Source organism: Pseudopipra pipra, chromosome 9 (genome assembly GCF_036250125.1).
Source record: "Pseudopipra pipra isolate bDixPip1 chromosome 9, bDixPip1.hap1, whole genome shotgun sequence".
Lineage (NCBI taxonomy): Eukaryota > Metazoa > Chordata > Aves > Passeriformes > Pipridae > Pseudopipra > Pseudopipra pipra.
The window spans coordinates 14,518,614-14,539,491 of NC_087557.1; the positions used below are offsets into that span (position 1 = coordinate 14,518,614).

The 20,878-nt window shown below is 39.1% G+C and overlaps 2 protein-coding genes across 2 annotated transcripts; both read right to left on the minus strand.

The window, feature by feature from the left end:
- Positions 1 to 257: 257 nt before the first annotated feature.
- Positions 258 to 11,375, minus strand: DR1 (down-regulator of transcription 1). The gene is made up of 3 exons (XM_064664000.1): positions 11,156 to 11,375; positions 5,615 to 5,778; positions 258 to 2,359 (listed from the first exon to the last, which is right to left on the minus strand). The coding sequence occupies exons 1-3, from the start codon at positions 11,373 to 11,375 to the stop codon at positions 2,213 to 2,215; spliced, it is 531 nt and encodes a 176-aa protein (XP_064520070.1). The 3' UTR covers positions 258 to 2,212.
- A 1,900-nt stretch (positions 11,376 to 13,275) lies between these two features.
- LOC135418529 (retinol dehydrogenase 8-like) lies at positions 13,276 to 20,774 on the minus strand. The gene is made up of 6 exons (XM_064663992.1): positions 20,665 to 20,774; positions 19,365 to 19,526; positions 17,941 to 18,120; positions 16,818 to 16,911; positions 15,064 to 15,247; positions 13,276 to 14,159 (listed from the first exon to the last, which is right to left on the minus strand). The coding sequence occupies exons 1-6, from the start codon at positions 20,759 to 20,761 to the stop codon at positions 13,926 to 13,928; spliced, it is 951 nt and encodes a 316-aa protein (XP_064520062.1). The 5' UTR covers positions 20,762 to 20,774; the 3' UTR covers positions 13,276 to 13,925.
- Between the last annotated feature and the right edge of the window lie 104 nt (positions 20,775 to 20,878).

The following is a 20,878-nucleotide window of genomic DNA, read 5'->3' on the forward strand; positions in this document are numbered from 1 at the left end:
TGTTAGATTATAAAAATGCATATATACAAAATGCAATTCCCAAAAGGAAAGAGAGCAGATCAAGCCCAGAAATATTGTTTGCAAGCATTATCAACCCCAGTGAACAGGAATGCTATCCAACAGCACTCAGGTTGTAAAGACTTAAGTTCACAAAGAGTGTTCAGTGGGCCAAAATAACAACAGGGTTTAAGTCATCTTAACTTTTTTGTTTTTAAATGCAATGAAGAAGACAGACTATTCATTAAATATAAAAGCAATTTTATAAAAACACATCAGAATTTTATTGCTTGAAGAATACAGCATATGAAAAAGCACAAGAATGTCCAAAAAGAAAGGTCACAAGAATCCAAACATATTACACCATACATACCAGATGCAGTAAAATGTTAACCTGATTTCTGCATCAGAAAAGAAAGGTGTGAAAATATACCTAGTATTATTTAGAAGGAAAAGACTCATTTAAAATAGAAAGTGTGAAGGTGTTACAGTACAAATTAGAAAAGCCAACACTGCACATTAACATTGTATCACTAGACTAGATTTTCTACCTTTGGTACTTAAACCTTTACAGAAAACCACTTCCTCGGTCAAACCTTGCCTAACATCTGTCATATAGTATCCACAAAAGTTTTTTTGTTTTGTTTTTCTTTTTTAAACTTAAACATTCAAACAAATACTTTTCTGAGTTTTCACTGCACTAATGCATTTATCCAATATGCAACTTAAGACATCCCAAATTTAAACCAAAAGTCACTATGTGACTGAGATCTGAATATATGCCAATTATATCCTGTCCAGATCTTCATGTAAAAATGGGCTCACCATTTTCTGTTTGCATCCTTATGTAAACAGACTGCTGCAGCCCTCCTCAAGAACTCTAACTGGACCAGCTTGCTGAGGACATAAGTTAATAGAACAATCCACATTATTAGATAGAGATCATCTACAGCAGCATGCAAGTGGCTTTTCTAGTCTGCTCAGATTAGTGTACCAGAAGATATGCCAGTATTACTTCAAGTAACACATTAAAACTCAGCAATGGACACTACTGTGCTTTATTTCAACACAAAGGACAGCTGCTCATCCATTAAATCAACAGAACTATCGAAAGGACAAGTACATAATTTCTGTTTCATGTATTGCTGATCACTCTTGGGGAACAGTTTATCAAAAACCTAGATTTACCTACAAACCAGTCTGAATAAATTGCTGTCTTTCAACAAGGTATTTTAGTAATCCAGTGGCAACCTAGTCTGGAGAATGTTAGCATTATGCTGACAACAAGGACTAATCAAAGTTAAATAAATTCCCTCTTTTATGATAAGCATGCTCTTAAGGTCAGCTTTTGCCTTCTTAGGCTTGAATACTTAATCACTCCCAGTCACATCAGCGGAACAAACAGCTTTGTTTCATTAAGTTCCGGCTTCATATTTCAACAATATGAATAAATCTGGACTACAAAATACCATCAACAACAGTTAACATTAAACTGGAGTGAAATAATAGAAACGTTAGTTCTTCAAACCAGGCAGTCTCTTTGAAGAGAAATAATCAGTTAGGACTGTCAAAGGATGTCATGATAAAACCATGGGTTTATTTTTTTCACCCCTATACAAAAAAATGATTGAATTTGTACAACTCCTATTAAACATACCTTTTCCTAGCTTGGTGAAAATGTATCATTTTCAAATTTTAACCAGTGTGGTATTCGAGCATATATAATCTTTATTGCCATTTTAAAAAGAACTAAGAATTCAGGCTCTTCTATGCTGAACTCTGCTTTTTCCCATTAACAGATTATGTCTACTGTACCACTCCCCCAAAAACAATTAAAAATTCTAAGTAAGATTTTATAGTTTAGTTAAAAGGGAAGAAATGCAAATGTGGATTTAGAGCTTTTTGTATAAATCTCACTATATTTTATAAACTTGTTGTTTATTGTAACACTGTTTATTGATCAAATAAATGACGCACCGCTATCTAAAATTTCCATATACACCATTAAAAATCCAAAGTTGATATGATACTGAACCTTAATTCTTCAAGAGTTCGAAAAAAGACAGTTTATACATGTACAGCACACAACAGCAGACACCCCTAGAATACCAACTGCCAGTCCACGATGCATACAAACTTACAGGTAAGCATTCATTTCACTGTTTTCGTTGTGCAGGAAAAGTATTTCTTAGTAAGACAACTCAGCTGGTGATTTTCAGATATCATCTTCATCATCTTCATCCTGAGAGGATCCTGCCTGATTGGATGCACTGGCTGAGGCAGCAGCGAGCTGTGCCTGTTGAGCTGCTTGCTGCATCTGTAGCCATTCCTGCTGCGCCAGTTCTGCTTGCTGTTGTCTAGCCTAGAGACACGAATTTAATAGTTAAGGCCATACAGAGCTTGTGAAGAACCTTCAGAACACATTAGCTTTAAAAGCATTTCTATCTGTACCTGCAGATTCCTTTTGTATAGCTTTTTATTAATTGTACATGCAAAACCTAGAAGTACCCTAATTATTTGTACCAAGATGCTTGGCTATATTCTGTCTTCCTCTGAAGACACCACTGTTTGGAGGCCTAACAGTTACAAAAAAACCAGACAGAAGATAGTGTACTTAAGTTCAACTGTAGGAATTCTGCTGAACCACTTCCTAATGAAAATTTAAGTGAGTCAAAGCAATGGAAACTTTAGACTTCAATTTCAAGGGAACTTAACATTTAATCACAGTTCAGAGATGAGAACAGCCTTACTTTGTTGATTACAAACACTGAAGCTTCCAATTATAAAATCACCCAATTGTACCACAGAGGCACACATTATTACAAAAACATAAAGAAAGCCATTATCTTGCTTTGCTAAGCAATCTTTGGAAAACAGAGCTAGGTAAGCTCTTCTCAAATTCAGGTATGCAGACTGAGGACAGCTGTGCTACAGAAATGTATAGTCCTTTTCAGTAAAGTAAAATACAAGACATTCTAACAAAACATTTCAAATAGTTCAACTGATAAACCCTTGTTTTTCAATCCAGGCTTTTCACTTGTTTTTCAGCAACTCCTGTTGATTTCAACAGTATACTTATCAATTGTGTTCACGTTAAAACTTTAATTTCTGTTTTGAGTGAACATTATGAAAAAGTTCTTAAAATTAAAAATTTTCAGTCTTCTTTACGTTTCTACTTTTATAAGTCATCACTAAGACTGTAAAAAATTCCTTTCTAATCCTATTGCACTCATTGAAAAATTCTATTATTTTCCAAAGCATCAACATTTTTTACAGTTTTGCAAACTTTAGGATGCCAAAAAGACGATGCTTTGGAAAACAACTAAACCCAGTTTATCTACTTAGCAACGTTAAGAAAAGGGGTCTTCCCTTGTTATAATTGTCACAGTTCCTCAGTCTGTTCTAGCAGTAAAAGAAAATACTTCTGTAGAAGTAGAAACTTTTTCTCAATGAAGACTTCTTAGTATTTCAAACTTCAAGTGGTTGCACAATTAAAAGGGCTGGAAAACAATTTAAGACATCATAGAGTTTTAAAGGAAGACAGCAACATCTGTGCATATGGGAGAGGCATAAACATTTATCACACATGAGATAACAGGGCTCCCTGCTGACCCTGCTCCAATGAAGTTAACTGCACACTCCACGAGGTGACACACAGCAATGCACCAGGAAACAGGGGCTCAGCACCTCACACCAGCTGGATCCTGCTGTCAGTGCCCACCCTCACTTCAGATTTATAATGGTAACACTTGGCCATTTAAAAAATGGAACAAAAAAACCCCCAAACAACAACAACAAAAATTCCATTGAGTTGTATTGACCAAGAAGCTTTATAAGCATCTGGTAAACTTAAGTTATTTACCACACAACCTCAGTGAGGAAGCCTCAAAAAAAACCCAAATCCATTAAGAGCTTTGTCTTGCACGAAAACTTATAGACATGCATGAATATCAGGATAAGCCATTCCCCTGACTTCAAATATTTACAACCAGACAAGACACAGGTGTCAAACATTCCAAACATTAACAGGCAGGTATTTTAAAACTAGAGCAATAAGTTCAGCATTAGTGTCATGCTCTAGAATATTAACAAGATTAACACACATAAACAAACATGCACTCATGTAACTATTTTTAAAAACAATTACAGTACCTCCAACAGCATATCACAGCATATCTATTTTTGAAAAATAGATCTTTGAATCTAAGCAAACATTTTCTATATTACCAAAGACTATTTTTAAAAATCATTCATACAATCCTGTCAAACTGGCATGCATTGTCTTAATGTAGATGTTAAGGCACAGTAACACAGAATTTTAAAAGAATACACTTCAAGTTGTCATTCCTTAGACCAAATGGGGCTTGCATAAGGTGGCCATGATTCCAGCATTTTTAATTATTTTTTTTAATGATACTCAGGAGCTAGTACTCCCTTAACACACCTTGGGTTTGCTGCTTTTTTTATTTTGTACACCATGCTGAATTATTTGAATAAAATAGTAAGTAAAAAAAAGGTTTCAAACTGACTATTATTTGTAAATCTTACCCAAAATTCAGAAGCAGCCATATTGGTCTTTCCAATGTTAGTACAGTCAAAAAAGAGTTAAGCACACGTGACTTGATCATAACTAGTTCACTGCATGCTAGCAATAGCTACATGGTATGCTGCAACTTTAAATGTCTTAAAATTCATCATGTAATTAAGATTAAAGTAGCTGGCATGTTGCAATAGGAAAAACAACAGTTTCAGCAAGATACAAGTACAGCAAAGGGGAGAGCTCACAGTAATCAGACATTAACTGAATAAGCATTTTCATCAGAGAAAATTAAAGTAAGAAAATTGAGAAAATTAGACTCATGCCTTGGTTAAGAGGAAAGAGAAACCCCACATAACTTTACCATCTCTTAGTTTAGAGAATGGTCCTGTCAAACTAAGAGAATAGTAGAGAGAAAGATGGTGTAGGAAGATACCTCAATGAAATCGGTGTTTAGTCATTTAAAATAAGAGATGTTCACAAACTATCTGGGAAAGCTGGAAGGGAATAATGCTGGGATGAAGGAGAATGTGTGTGTGTACTATTTCTAAGCAAATGCTTTTTCCATGCCTCAATTGTCTCTTTAAAAATTTATGCATGAATTCACCCAATTAGAGTCTTGCCAAGAGTAAAGTTTCTTTCAAAGGATAAGAAGTAACATTTGTGCACTGATGGTCAGAAACAGAAAAGCTATTTTCACTTTTTAATGCTTCAAAACTGGTAATTTCCTAGAACATCAGCTGTCATTCTTTTATTTCCTCAGGCAAGTAATTCTTAATGTATTCTCTACAGTAGAATGGAAATACCTAAGTAGCAGCAAAACCCTATGCTTTTTAAATCTAGAGTATAAAATCTGTTCTTATACAAAGTCCTATACGTCAAATCATAGAAGTAACAAGTAGCAGCATCTTATTTTTTGACTTCACATTCCCCAAATCCAACAGGTCAAGGCCAATAGCACCCTGGATGCCACAGCAATTCACAAGGGGACACTTGTTGAGGTGTGCACATGCTTTTGCGGCCCTAGACCTGTAGCATTAATTATTCCAACCACATCAGTACAAGTATTGCTTTACTTACTTGTGCAAATAATTCCTGTTGCTGCCTTAGTAGCTCTTCTTCCGGAATGCCGAGGTTCTCCAAGCGTGAACTGGCCTTTCTTCTCTTTAGTGCTACTGTTTTGCATTCTTGTAAGACTTCTTTTACTTCACTGATATAGGAGCCAAATCCCAAACTTTCTAGTGCTGGAAAGAAAGAAAGAAAACACATTGTTTATTTTTTACAAAGCTTTTGATAATACATATCCACTTGTTAATTTAAATGACAAAAAAAAATTAAAACATCTGATTACTTTTCTATCACCTGGTGACAAAAATATGTTCATAAAAAAGATCTGACAGCTATTTTCCTTGTCTCTTCTCCTATGCCATTCAAGAGTACAGGTTTTCAGGCTAAAAAGTACAACCAAAGAAGTCTGCACTTGCAGAGGATTCAGGGCTTTGGATACACTTTCCCAGAGACAGGCATTATTCTTCAAGACATCTTTTTCCCATCTTCTGTATATCAGAATCAACAGAACTTATACAGCTAAGAAGTCCTTTCTGTTTGAATTGTTAACCTTTAATGTCTCAGGGATTGTATCTTTCCAGTTTCGTTGCAAATCTTTAGTAGAAGGTAAATTAGTAACCTATAACAGAGCAAAAGTGATGCATGTAAAATGATCACAGGTCCTTTATTAAAGCAGAAATAATTCATGTTATCATAGATTGCTGAATTTTAGCTTTTGTCTTTTAGTATCTAAATTCCTATATATAAAGTGCATAGTACACATATATAAAGTTATATAAAATTATATGTAAGTTCTTTATTATTTTATTTCTCAGCAGAAACCCTTTTATCTCCACATTAAAATGTATTCAGAAACTGAAATCTTGCACTTTTGTCTGCCCAAAGTAATCTGGAATGCAGCTATATTCTGCAACAACATTTTCTTTAAAGAATGCAAAGGTAATAGGAAGGATTATAAAAACCCAGGTAGAATACGTGACAAAAGGCAGTTTCCTGATGCACCATTTACTACGACATGCCTCCACACACACCCAAAGTGAAACTGTTACAGAATATCCTAGAGACATTACAAAAACACCAATTACACTAGAAACAAGTATCAGTTGAATAAAAAAAGTAGTTCATTTCCACTATTTACACAATTCAGAGTTTACAGTACAATAGTTGTTTTGACCTTATGTGACAACCTATCCAAGAAACAGCACTAAAGTAGACTGCACAACAGCAATCAACAGAGATTGTTATAAACAAGCTCTTAGTTACACCAACTCAGACTATATTCTAACACTAATTTTGTAAGCAACATTTTCCTACCATAATTATGTCAGCATGTCATTGTATCATAATCTAAACAATAACCCAAAGGTGTTCTCTAAGTTTTCAGCTTCCAACCTGAACTCAAGGAGAGAATTCCCACACTGCCTTCAACAGGGCTGTCTGTGCAGCTGCCTAGTCATGCAACCCTACCACCCCTTCAACAGATAACATTTGGCAAATGAATTTACATAATACTTATTTCTTCAAAAAAAAAGTTAAAAGACAAACTGATTTAGAGATTGTCAGATTGCTTCAGAGACATTATGCCAGTTCAGCCTCAGCCCACACACAGACACTGGAAACACTTTTTCCAATTAACCCACAGTTTCTAGGAGGACTTGTTCAATCCAGCCTGAGCACATAGGAAGCAAATCCATGGTCCAGAACTGGTTATCTAAACAAACTACAAATATTTAAGAACTCGTTGAATTTTAAAATGTAAACAGTACATACAGGAAACTATCTAAAGTCATATCTTTTTTAAAATCAAAATATAAAATTTTAAGAAATCTACAAATCTAACATCACTAAGACAAACCATCATGGCAAGACCAGAGGTGCTTGTTGAAAGAACATTCACAGGGATCAGGGCTGGCAATCTGCTGCATCAGAATATGAACAACTGCCCAGTCTGAAGTTAACAGCAAGATGTGTTTTTACAAAAATTTTAAATGGCCCTTAAAAGAAAATAAATTAATGGAAAGAACTTACAGTTTTGTATTGAATGTAGCACACACACACATACAAAAGCAAATAACCCCCCCATGTGATATAACCAGGACAAATTTGTACAACTGCTCAGTACAACAAAGCTATGAAGAACCATACACATATTACAGGTCTACTGCACCAAAATTCTGCTGCCTGTGGAAGGACTTACCAAATTTACTGTCTTCTTGAAGCACATCAAGGCTTTACGGAACACATGCACAGAAGGATATGGATCCCTTTATATCAGCATGGTGCTAAAATGTGGGACAAGTGAATACTACCTTATCAGAGCCGCTGTTCCATCCAAACTCAGTGTCTTTCTATCTTCTGAGTCCGAAACCTACCAGTCTGCCCAGATTGCTAAAAGTTCAGTATCTTCCTGAGGTCAGGATGATCACACTAAATGTAAACAGCTGAATCCCAAAACACACCAAACAACTCATGTTTACAAACACCAAATCACAACTGTCCTTTCCCCAGTTTCCTCTCACTCTTAAAGACTGCATGAAGGTGCACATCTGATTATTCAGCACTGCCCAGCTAGTACTAATTTTTTTAATACACTCAGGTCATTCATATCTGAGATTTAACCGATCTGCTCCTTTCAAAGAAAAGATAACTTCCAAATTAAAATCCAAAACGTGAACAGGTCTGTGGAATTTCTTTAAAATTAAATGCTAGCATTAACACTGTCAGTACCCTAAAAGCCTATGAAAAGAAGCTGCAGGATTTGCCATCAATCCACAGCCTACCTTACTGCACAACAGTTCTGTGCAGACCAAGTAATCAAATTAACCAACTTCATAAAAACAGTCATTTAACAAGTCACCATTTTCAGAATTCAATGGAAGTTTAATTTTTCATAAAAAGGCTGTTTTGTCACAACTTCTGTAACTGTTAAATTAGTCTTCTTCTGTTCCAGGATGGATGAACATTCATTTGCTTACTAAAGTTGCAGACTCACAGCTGGGTTCCTGATGGTGGGATTCAACAATAAACATGGAGACTATTTCCACTTACAACTATGACATAGCCTTTGGATACTCTCCAAGGAAACTCTTTTGTGTTTTAGTCCTAGTAGTGAGTGCTTGGCATGGTCTGAGTACATCTATCAAATCAGATCTCTCATGGGATGCAAGAAGCCTCTGCTTTCCTTTCCCTGTGCCGTTGACAGCACTGTGCCAGTCAAGTGTTTGTGCTACCACACAATAAAACGCAGCAGGGACTCCATCTATCTGAAACACAGCCCAAGGGTAGGGGGAAAGATTTCTTGCTCAGCACATGGCCATACAATCATTTTAATAGTGCAGCAAAGGAAAGGGTGTCCTAAGCAGCACGGCTGCAAACACATGAGTACAGTTAGTACACACTAGTACACATTCGAACAGTTCCACATTGCCTCTCACACAGTCCAAAGGCAGAGTGTCACCAACTGCAGAGTGCCTGTTTCCCTTTCCTCCTTCCCAATGAAATAACCTTCCCACTTCTTGTTTTCAATCTAGTATCCTTTTGTTTACAGGCTCAGTCAGACCAGCAAACTCACCTGAACGGAAACCATGCTCCTCCCTAAATTCTCAAAAGCCACAGGGTCAGTCTGGAATTGCCAGGTCCAGCTCTAGGGAGGGTACAAAAAGATTCCTCTGGGCAGCTCCTGGTGCTTAGACTGGACCAGGTGTGAAACAATGGCCATTAGCCTCATTTTATTTTAAGCATTCAAAAGGAATAAGATACGTGGATAGCCACAACAAACACATTTCAATTACCTAATTTGTTAACATCATTGTCATGGAGCTACATCGAGAAGCAGTCAAAAGAGCAAGTATTTAGAATGTAGGAAGATGGATGAAAATGCTGAAATACTCAACCTATAGACACATAATCACTGTTTCCAAAAATGGCAGTTTAAACCCTCATACCTCACAGAAGGATCATCTGCCAACCGACCAGCACCTGAAAGGAGCTAAGAGCACATACACTTCCCTAAAGGCAGCAACAGCAGAAAATCCAAGAACAACTCCTTCCATCTCTAGAGCATTGCAAAAATGGATACATCTCCAAAGTTTTCCTTTGCAATATTTGACTAAAAAGCATAGATTTAATTTTAAAATAATTTTTCCCAACTCTAAAACAAAGATAATGTTTCCCAACACAAAGACATAGAACCCAGTGAAATACTTGGTATAGGACCACCTGCTGATGATATGCACACACAGTTTCAATTTGTGTTCCAAAAAACCCAGACTAACCCTAGGCCAACAACAGGTGAAATCTTTTCTAGGGACCATCAACCACTACTGGGCACAAAATACTTTCATACGTGAATTCTTTATTGTCCTCAGCATTAAAGATCATGTCTATTCCTGCGTTAAGAACTAAGCTCAAATGTTTTCATGGTGACTTGAAGAAACTATTCATGTATTAAAGAGCATTACACCCAAAGTGTGCTTCAGTGTGCAAGCACAGGTTTTACTCTTTACATCCTAAGCTTCTGTGATGGAACTACTTTGTTAAGCTTTCAAGTTTACATGTATTTTATTTAATATTAAAGCTCATACATGCTACATATTTTCTTTTACTGTTCATAATCCAGTCAAGTACTTGAGCCTCTTCTGGTGAGCAAGCTGATAGACTATTTTTTTTTTGTTTCAAACAGCAAATCATTACTAAAAAAACCCACCAAATTAACAACCTTTTTTAAATTTAACTTGATACCATCACAGTCCTGAAAATAACGCTACTACAAATGCTACTGCTAACATCTCTACTAGGCAGCAAAGTACTCCACTGTTGCTGCTATAAATTAGTTTGCAACAGACAGTGGTATCAACCTAGTCTTAAGGCAAAGTGAGTAAGTCCTGACAAAACATGCCCAATGCAGACTTCAGGATGAGGCAAGAAAACTCCCTATTTGCGGCAGAATTTAAAGACAAGCAAATGAGACATAGAGAGAACTCGTCTTTTATTCAAGCAAGGGGAAGTGAAAGTCCACAGCAGAAACAGATAAAAGGGCACAGGTCAGTTTAAATGCTTTCTGCAACAGATACAAAGTTTCAGTATTAAACAACCAGATTGTAAGGACAGCTCTTTAGAGCTTCCAGACAGGACTACCACAGATTAAAGCCTGGGCCCACATACTCAATCAATCTCCAATTAGAAAGACATTGAATACATTCAGGATCTTAAAACATGCTGCATATCCACTAGAAAAAGCAGCCCTCGTTTCACAGGTACGAAAAAGAGCAAGAGATTTGGTGACTTCACTCAGAGCATCACAGGCTTCTCTGAACCACAAAACCAGAGCTGGTGCTGAGCACACGCAGCAGCTGCTCTGACCGCACAAAGACAGCCTCTCGAGCAGTGCGACTGCCAAGCTGGGTAACACACGCGTTTCCTCCAGACCCTTACGAGATCCTGCCTTTTGTCTCCTACACAGCTATGAGCAACCGGAGAGGGAAAAGCAGCACGGGGCAGGAGTGGCTCACGGGTGCCCAAGCCGGCGGCGGCACAGCGCTTGCGGGAGCTCACCTTGTATGACATGCTCCGGGGAGATGGTTTTCTTCTCCGATTTGTTGCAGATCTCGTTGGCCTCGGAGGAGATGAGGTGGATGAATTCAGTGCAGCAGTTGACCACCAGCTCCCGGGCGTCGTTCGCCACGCGGACGTTGGGCAGCGTCTCTTTGATCATCTTGTTGATGGCAGCCCTGGGGATGGTGAGGTCGTCGTCGTTGCCGGACGACGAGGCCATCCTGGCTGCGGGGGCTCCGGGCTGCGCTCAGCGAGGCTCCAGGGCGCGGGGACCCGGCGGGGGCGACGCCGGGGAGGGGCGGGGGGCGGCGGGGGCCGGGCTGGGGGTCGCTGCAGGGCCGGGGGTGGCGGGACCGGGAGGCGCTGTTCGGGCTCAGGGCTCCCTCGGCCGCGGCGCCTGCCACTGCCGCCTCCGACACATCCTTCGCGCGCCGGCGCCGCCGCCTTATGACCGGGGTGAGGGGAGGCGAGCGGCCGAATGGCCCGCAGGGTACTCGGCTGGGGTGGGCTGAGCTAAGCTGGGCTGGACCAAGCTGGGCTCGACCAAGCTGGGCTCACCCGGCCCGGCGGAGCGGCGGCCGCGAGGCGGAAACGCTCCGGCTCCGGCTCAACCTGTGGGGACGGCGCTTCCGCCGGAAGCCGGAACAGCTTCCGCCGCTCGCCGCGGGAGCCGGAAGCGGCGCGAGGCCACGTGCGGGCGGCGGGGCCGGCGAGAGGCCCTGGGTCCGTCCGTCCGTCGGTCCGTCGGTCCGTCAGCCCGGGGGCTGCCCCGCCCGGGCACCGCCCGCCCCTCAGCCCGGCTGCTGCCGCCGGGAGCTGCTTCGGGCTGCCCTTCCCTCGTTTCCGGTCGTAGCGGGGGGTTTGACACCCCAGACAGGCGCGTTCGCACAGCAGGGCGCGCGGTTGGCGCTCGGCTCTTCATCCGTCGTTTATCCACGACTCGCAGCCACGAAGGGGTTTGCTCGGCATCCCTCTGTGAAGCTGAGCTTTGTGCTTTCAGCCACCCCATAACCGGTAGTGTGAGGGCGGTGTGAGTTAACCGGACCGTGCCGGTGCTCCTGGAAGGGCCGTAACAACCCATGGCCTTGGTCGCACCGTGCTGCTCTGTGCTGCACAGGAAAACCGCCCGGGAATGCAGCCCAGCCCAACCTGCGGGCCAGGGACAGCCACAGCTGAGCGACACTGAGCTGCTCGTGGCACGCCCTGCCCTTCCCTGGCTGCCTGTGCCCAGCTGTGCCCAGCGCTGGCCCCTCACTGATGGCGAAGGGCTGCAGAGGGCGAGTGGCTGTGTTCCCTTCAGCACCAGCACCACTGCTGTCCTTTGGTTCTTGCCTGCTCCTTTTCAGCCTGGCTGCTGTTCCCACCTCTGTGCCATGCACACGGTGATGCTGGGCTGTAGGCACCAGCCCCGTGTTTTCCAGGAGGTTTGCTTTAGCAGTGGGACGTGGTTGAGGCCTCCAGCTGTGCACAGGGGCTGCCGTGGGTGCTGTTCTCCCCTCACTCCCCTGCCTGCTGTCCTGAGGAGGGCCCTGCACGCCCCCACACCTCGGGCCCCACCAGGAGGGTCATGACTGCAGAGCAAGTGTGTTCCCTGCAGTGCTTGGCATCCACAGGAGCTGCCGACGCCTGGGCTGCTGCTTGGCTTCTTGGAGCTCCTTTGGGGAGGGGCAGGGCAGGGCTGGGCAAGTCCCAGCACGGAGTTAGATTTTGGCTTAGTGAGAAAGTATTGAAGGAAAGACAGTTCCTGTATCCCCAGTGAGCTCCAGCTGGGCTCTCTGGGTGAAAAAAGGACAGCTGCTGGAATGTGCTGAGAAACACCAGCCTGGAGGCCCGAGGGGCAAGGCTGGAGGTCAGGGAACAGGAATGCCATGCAAGAACAGCACTTAAACCCAGGCCCCCAGCTTGGCCTCAGATGACTTGTCAGACTACGGTGAGAGAAAGACAAGGAAAAGACCTCCTCTTCATGATAGAATTTTGGTTTAACACCTGCTTATTAGGATAGCTTAGAACAGGAGAGCCAGTGGCTCTCCTTTAGACACTGAAGGCATTTAATGAATTGGAATCACTTATTACTGACAATACTTTGGTTTTCAAAATAAAAGTACCAAGACAGTAAGAAGATATTTTAAGTTGCTTTTAAAAACATTTTATTGTTCACTAAGTGTAATACACTAGTAACCACTGCACATAAAGGAAGCATTCCGAATATTATAATAAATAGATATGAATAATAAATATTCCACTTGTGACACTTTAAGATTGATGAGACTTTCTCTTCTGTTGCTGATAAATAGATTCGACTTCTGAAAACAAGAATGCAGCTGTGATTGAAGGATTACTGATTCTATCCTATTCTAATAAGTAAAAAGATATAATATTTTTATTAGATTAAGAATCTAAATAGTTTACCTACGGTACACATCTCACTATGTATTATACTCTACTAAGTGAAGGGATGGGGCTAATATTGAATACACAAGTGTCAGTCAGTGTCCACATTCCCACAAAATGTCAGTCAGTGTCCACATTCACACCATATCGGTGTGAAAAGCAAACACTAAACAGAATAAAACTGTAGTTAGAGGATTTTAGTTGCAAGGTTCTGCAAACTAATGTTGAAGATATACACATTCAGCTGAATATGTTGGCTAAGCTCAAATAAACATCTCGAATGCCTTTTCACAATTACAGAGCAAAGCCATTTGAATAACAACATACTGAGTCATTGGTAGCTACAAGTAATCCCAATTTGCACTATATAATCTCATATTTATTGTGAGGGTTTCCCCAGGTCAAAGCTCTTTCTACTTCTCCACCGTAGCAATTTGATGAAGTTAAGACTTGCACTGAAGATTTTGTCATGCTGAAAAACCATTTTGTAGAATATATCAATGGGTAGATCTCCATTTGGATCTGCATACTTCAGAGTTGTCATTGGAGTATACAAGGTGTTGGTCTGATGGCGAAAAGGTGGATTTTCTGAAAGAATTATCTTTACTGTATGCTGTAGAGAAGAAGAAACAGAATTTTCAAAGGACCTCTATCAAAACAGTAAAGTAAAACCCCAGTTTTCAGTTAGCAGTGGAAAAGTGAAAGAATAAAGTCCTAGAATTATGTAAAACCCTTTATATAGTTTTATTAGAATTTCATTAGAAAATTTTCTTAAAATACTTTATGGCCATAAGAAGTACTTCTTGTTTATTCCTAGTCCTATTTCTGTTTCTCTATACCATGGTGAATAGCACCTTATACCTAAGTATTCTGAATAGTCTTCCAAAATATACCCACAATAGTAGATCCTTTCTTTTACAGTTCACTGGGAAAGGATCGGGACGGTGCATTTTGCAGCAAGATCTGGGAACCTTCAGTTGACACCGCAGCTATTCCTTAGCAGCAAACACCTGAAATGATTGTCCCCTTCCCCCGCTTGCCTAAACTTGTCTTTCTGCAGGAAGCCCCAAGCACCAGAAACTATGCCCATGTTTCTTCTATTGTGCCTTGGCGGTCTGGGGTGGCTGAGTGAACTTCCCCACAGTGGAGGGATCACCAGGGAGATGGACAGGGCAGCAGCTCTGCCAGTGGTGGGAGCCCCGGGCATGCCTATGGTAACACTGCAGTGTTCAGCCTTCAACAGATGACATACAGGGCATCTAATACCTCAGTGGTATTTAAATTACAACTCGTCTTCAATACTTCAAAATGAAGTATTCTCTTAATATTCTAAAGGGTTTTATTTAGAACTCTTAATATTCTCTCGAGTTTTTAAAAACCCTTTTTAATCATGTGTATTACATTTAATTAGATCTAATGCTTCTACCAGAAAAACCCACCAACGAACCACTGCATTCGTAAATTACAAAGGAAAAAAAAATCAAGAAAAAGAAGATGGAGAGTTGTTTATGAGTTACCTCTGCAACATCTTCAGCACTTTGTCCCAGGCTCTGGAAAATCTGCTTGTAATTTTTAAGGTAAATATTAGTAAACATCTCAGCTGTTTCTGCATCTGCAGCTGAAAGATCCATTTTCATTCCATCTTCAAACACTTTTCTTTCAAACTCTGTAACCACTGGGCCTGGTTCAATCAAACTTAACCTGTTCAAAAAAAGCAAAGATATACTGTGTTTTGACTATCCCCCATGGAAAATACACCCCTCAATCCTTCCCAAAAAAGAAATATTGAAGAGTTGCACTCTTAGCCAACAATATTAAACAGTACATTCTGTAAAGGCAACCCATGCTGCATTACTGTTCTCATGCTCCTCCTATCCATCCCCATGTAGTAGTAGAAATCTGCATAGTTTAAATTTCAGAGAAGTGCTGTAACTTAATTCATGGCATAACTGAGTGCAGTTGTTACCTGCTGTCTCGCAGCTGTGGAATCTACGGATGATTTATCCACAATAACTTAGCAGATATTAAGAAAAATAATTAATGGATTATAACAATTTGTTGCTTTCTGGACAAAATTCTGCCTCAATCTCTTTGTTTCCCTTGATAAAACTAGAAGTAGCTGAAAGAGATGGGGGAATTGTCCAAACATGGATTTTCTTTGTCAAGCTGTCAGAGTTAGATAATTCAAGATTCCTCCACTGTATAATAATAAACTACAATATAGAGACTTTTGCTGTGGTTTTTTGTTCAATAGCATAGAGCAAATCACTGAAATACAGATACTGGTTGGGTTTTTTTCCCAGTTCTTTTCTCAGGCAGTAATAACTCTCAGCCACTGTATTTGTAAAAACACTCTTTGGAATAGGACCACTTTCTAGACTTGAGTTCTTTGGGGATGTTCTAAAGGCCCTTCTTTAGAACTAAATCAAGCTATTGACCTTCACAGCAGAATTCCAGCTACTGCTGGAACTAAAGCTTTTTCTCTTGCATCACTCTTCCCATCGGACCTTTAACTTTCCCTATTATACTTCCTTTTTTAACCTCCTTTTTGCTGTGTCTTATACTCTTGAAATCTAATTATGAATTCTGGTATATCCTGTGTATCATTACAATACACTTATTTTAAATTTCTCCAAACTTTGCAGAGCAGTATGTAGAATCACAGTTTTGTCTCTGAAATCCCACAACAGCTGGTGTCTCCCACAGCACAGGGGCTAAATGCTTGGGCACACACAGATGCAGTGGATATTTACCAGTTGTTGGACTTCACGTGAAGAACAGTAGCAGAATTACATGAGTGTGAATATACATGTGACAAATCAAACCCCAAAATCCACAGATGATGCACAGGACCAGTCTCTTAAATACTGTCTAAAACATTAGAAATAGTACAGCACACTGTTCTCACTTTGCTCCCACCTCCTGTCATTACAGGTACCTCTCCCTGTGTTCCATTCTGATGGATTTGCACTTGCTCACTCTCTGTGGTGAGCCCTTGAAGTTTTTCATCTGTGAATTGCCTAAGAAGGCTGTATTTTATCCACAGCTAAACAGCCTTTAACTATTCAAGAGAACATGTTTATTTTAACATCTAGATCTTTTTATTTGCTTATGTAGTGTGAAGAGTGTGAACATTTCTATGCCTTTTGTGACATACGGTTTTCAAGGGGTTCTCAATCTCTTTAGCAGCAAGCTTTTAAAATCTGTTTACTAGGTCTGAAATATTTAAAACTATCTAAAATACAATTTACACCAGTGGATCAATACTTACTGCAGTTTGAACTTGAGTGCTTGAATAGCTAAACTTTCACAGAATCCTTCCACAGCAAACTTAGATGCAGCATAAACATCATTAAATAAAATACCTGATGTACAAACAAAACATCTCTTAGAATGTGATTGTGTTCAACATACTAATAGTTTAATTTTAAAAACTCATTTCTACAGTCTTGCTGAGAAAACATTAGAAAAATCCTCATGCATGCTGAATTTAAACACTGGTTTTTGCCTAAGTTCTCAAAACTGCTTAGTCTAGGAAAGGATGTTTGACTAATACCTTTCCTCCTCCTAGGCAATGCTGTGATCTCTTTGGATGATATTATTTTGTAGTCTAAGATGTGGAAGTGTCTGTACACATAGTACCATCTGCATTATTTATCAGCAAGACTTAAATAGACAAACACAGGACCTGTGTGTAATGCAGGAGATCCAATCGTGCAAGAGACCCAACTTGCATCTGAGTGAGTTAGAAAAAGCACTACATCAATCCATTTAGGTGGAGGGTAAATATTACAACTTGTGCAGGTTGCTGTAGGGCCCTTGCTCACCAGAATAATCCAGGTAAGTTGTAATAATTGAAACAAGTACAGTTAGACAGGATGGGACACAAGAGTGGGAGTACCATTATCTGTCAGTGAAATTTTACTCTCCGAGTTTTATGAGATGAGAAACTTTACAAAAAGGTGGTACAGTTGTTCAGGATTGGATTTTATTCTATTATGATTATTTTGCAGACTGTAATAAGCATGTTTGTCTGTTCCCATAATTTCTTCCAGTAAGAAAGATAAAAGTGATCCCAAGCCCTATTCTCCAGATAATAAAAATAAAACAAAAACATTTAAAAAAAATTGGAGTTTAAGTTAAAACCCTAAAAAAAGATTCACTCTGCAGGTTTTGTTCCTAAAATGTCTTGAGAGTAGCTGTGTAGTAACATCCCCCTTAGATGCATAAAACCCATCAGGTACTTTTTATGGTTGGAAGTTCAGCATTAAGAAACGCAACAGTTAAGATATGTCAGCTCCTACTTTTTTTTCTTTTAGATAAAAAGAGGAAAGCTTTAAATTTTGAGTACTGAACTCTTAGGTCAAACAAACAAACAAACAAACAAACTTTACCTTGTATTCCCATAACACTGCTTATTATAACTATATGCCCACTCTTTCTCCTCTTCATGTCAGGCAAAATCTCCTTCAGGAGTCGAACCAGTCCAAAGAAGTTGGTATCCATCACAGTTTTCATTTCATCTATGGTCTGACATTCAATAGGTCCAATGAGCCCCATTCCAGCATTGCTCACTGGGCAAAATGGGAGACAACAGTGAGCAACAACCTCCATAAACATAAACTTGTAATCATTACTGGAAAACATTTGAAAGTAAAATGAGGATTAAGGGTTAAATGATCCTTAAATAATCCTTTTAGAAAGGATTAAAAGATGTTATTGTCACTAAAGCTTTGCAAGTACACTTGACATTTCCGGATTTCTCTATTTTTAACTATGCTTTTAATCCAATTTAAATTATCAGATACTTTGCATTTTAACTAATTTATTTCTGATTAGTCCTTTTTTAAAAAAATTACTAAAGTATTACAGGAAAATGAGACAAGAATTACCTGTATTTGTTTATAATTCAGTATTAAGAATTAAAAGTTACAGTCAATACCCGTAAGAATGAACAGAAGTCTTTAAAACATGATAGACTGGGCCATATTGTGGTCTGCTTTTTGTTTTCTTAACATTCATATCTTCAAGAGGAAATAAATCCCCAATAAAACAAACCAACTGAACAAAACACACACTTCTATTGATTTTTATTTGTCTCCTGGATATTTCTAAGTGGAGAATGATGATAGGACTGGCATTCTGCGTTACAAGTAGTATGTCAAATTAGAGTATAATACATTTTGCAGAAACAGCTTGTTAAGCACTCCTTTAATAATTAATCAAAATAAATGTAGATCCATAATTTTCTATTAGAGAAGATTTAATAGCTGATGGTGTAAGCAATTTCCATCTTACTAAGATATTAATATTTATTTTTAGCAAAACAGTATGAAAACACTTCTTGTTGAATTATTTGTAAAGTACAATTTAAATTCTCCATACAAAGTGAAAATATCCTTACTTTCTTTGCATTTGTTCTTTTACTTGCTAATTCCCAAATGCTGTTGCTTTCTTAGTACAAAGACTTGTTGCTTCATCAATAGAGTGGGTTTTTTTTGTTTTGCTCATGAAGGTGCTGGTTTAGGCAAAAGTTCTCACATTTACTAAAAACTGTATCATCTTATCCAAGACTTCCCTGTGATCAAGTTTCTCCTTTATAAACAAGGAAAATAAGCTTCCCTACTTCATGAAAGCAGGGTTAGATTTAATCTACTCATGTCTGCATGAAGTCTTAAAATCTTGAACAGAATATACTACGCAATTATTATTACTTTGATAATTTAAAAACTACACTAATGAAACTTCTGCAGGTTATTTGAGATGATGATATACAGAAATCTGGTATCTGTTCATAGCACACACATCCTGTACTTGCCTAAGACATCAATCCTTCTGTCAGGGATACTGTTCACACAAGCTTTAATAGACTGTTCATCACAGACGTCGAGTTGTTTAATTTCGAGGGTTTTGCCCAGCCTGTGACCTGCAGCTTCCTCCAGTGGCTCTTTCTTGGACAGATTCCGCATTGTGGCATAAACTGCAAAACACCAGAAGCAACAGTTATCAGAAATAAAATCTTTACTCTGTCAGTCTTACAGAGAAGTATTAAAGAATATTGCTTTTACATCCAGATCTTAAATATCAGTGATAGAAACCAGATAAAAACTAGAAGTAAAAAGACTATTTTCAACATATATTGTCTCTGATTTCCCAGAGACTGTTTCTGAAATCTTCAAGAAATTCAAAAGAAGAATTAAACCACTATGCACAATGAAGAATGCAGTGCATAAAGATAATATTATCACCAAAATTTAAGTAACGGATATCAAGTTATACGGTTAAATTGTTTTTAGGTACCCAAAACCTATCTCTTTCTTTTTTTGTTTCAAATCATCATCAACCTGTTTAGTAGACCAACCACAATTTTATTAAAAAAGTGGAAGACAAATACTTCCTTAGGTTGAAAAAATGTCTACTTTTTGCCAACTACTTCTCAAAATAGAAATTAGTTTTAACATTATTGTGGTCTAATTACTCGGAAAGCTCTGAATCTGCATCCAGTCAGCAGTAAAAAATTGTGAAAGTAAGTATGAGAAACTGAATTAGCACAGATTGCTGTGTTCACCTTGCCATCCATTTTCAATCATAGCAAATACCCTGTTTTGCAGCAGTAAGACAAATCCCAGTCCCTTTGTTCACCCAGTTATGCCTGCACAGAGTTGGAATAATGATGTGCTTTAAAGAAAAAACTGCAAATTTAGGAACTGTTTATCTAAATTCCCTCCTTTGGTCCTCAAATGGGCATGGGCACGGGCACATACATTTCATTCAACAGATTTTAGGAGCCCCAAGCAAAGCTGTGAATGTGTATCTGAGGTAGCACACTACAGAGATCTGCAGCTATTCAGCTTTATGTTCCCGTCTTTTCCCAGTGTGTGTGTAAACTTATTCACTTCCAGTAGTTGTTCAGTTTCAATACAGCTACAGAAATATAAACTGCTTACAGGAAACAGTATATTTTTCACTGTATTGTATTTTCTTGAGAGTAAAAGAGGAAAACTAACAAGAAACGAGTCACCAAGCTGAATACAACTGCCTGTAAAATCACAGAAGAAAAAACAGCACTGTCTTGAACAGAATCTTTTTATAAAGATAAATAACAGATACATGGTTACCTTTAAATCTTTTCTGTTCATCTTTTGCCATTTTTACAGCTAATGCCAGTCCAATTCCTGAGGAGCAACCTGTAATGAGGACATTTCTTCTTGCCATTCTTTTCACTGAGTGGTTCAAGCAAGAGTCTTCTTCAGAGGAGCAACAACCTAAATGTGACTACAGTATAATGTGACTGGTCTTTAATGTTATCTCCAGCTTCCCTGAGTCAACAAA

Excerpts from the sequence above, each read along its gene's own strand:
- DR1 (XM_064664000.1), bottom strand. The coding sequence starts at position 11,375 with ATGGCCTCGTCGTCCGGCAACGACGACGACCTCACCATCCCCAGGGCT. Across the intron at positions 5,779-11,155 it reads CCCGGAGCATGTCATACAAG|CACTAGAAAGTTTGGGATTT; the intron begins GTGAGCTCCCGC and ends CTTTCTTTCCAG. Across the intron at positions 2,360-5,614 it reads AACAGGAATTATTTGCACAA|GCTAGACAACAGCAAGCAGA; the intron begins GTAAGTAAAGCA and ends TCGTGTCTCTAG.
- LOC135418529 (XM_064663992.1), bottom strand. The coding sequence starts at position 20,761 with ATGGCAAGAAGAAATGTCCTCATTACAGGTTGCTCCTCAGGAATTGGA. Across the intron at positions 18,121-19,364 it reads CAGAAGGATTGATGTCTTAG|TGAGCAATGCTGGAATGGGG; the intron begins GCAAGTACAGGA and ends CATTTTGCCCAG. Across the intron at positions 16,912-17,940 it reads CAGTGTTATGGGAATACAAG|GTATTTTATTTAATGATGTT; the intron begins GTAAAGTTTGTT and ends TTTGTACATCAG.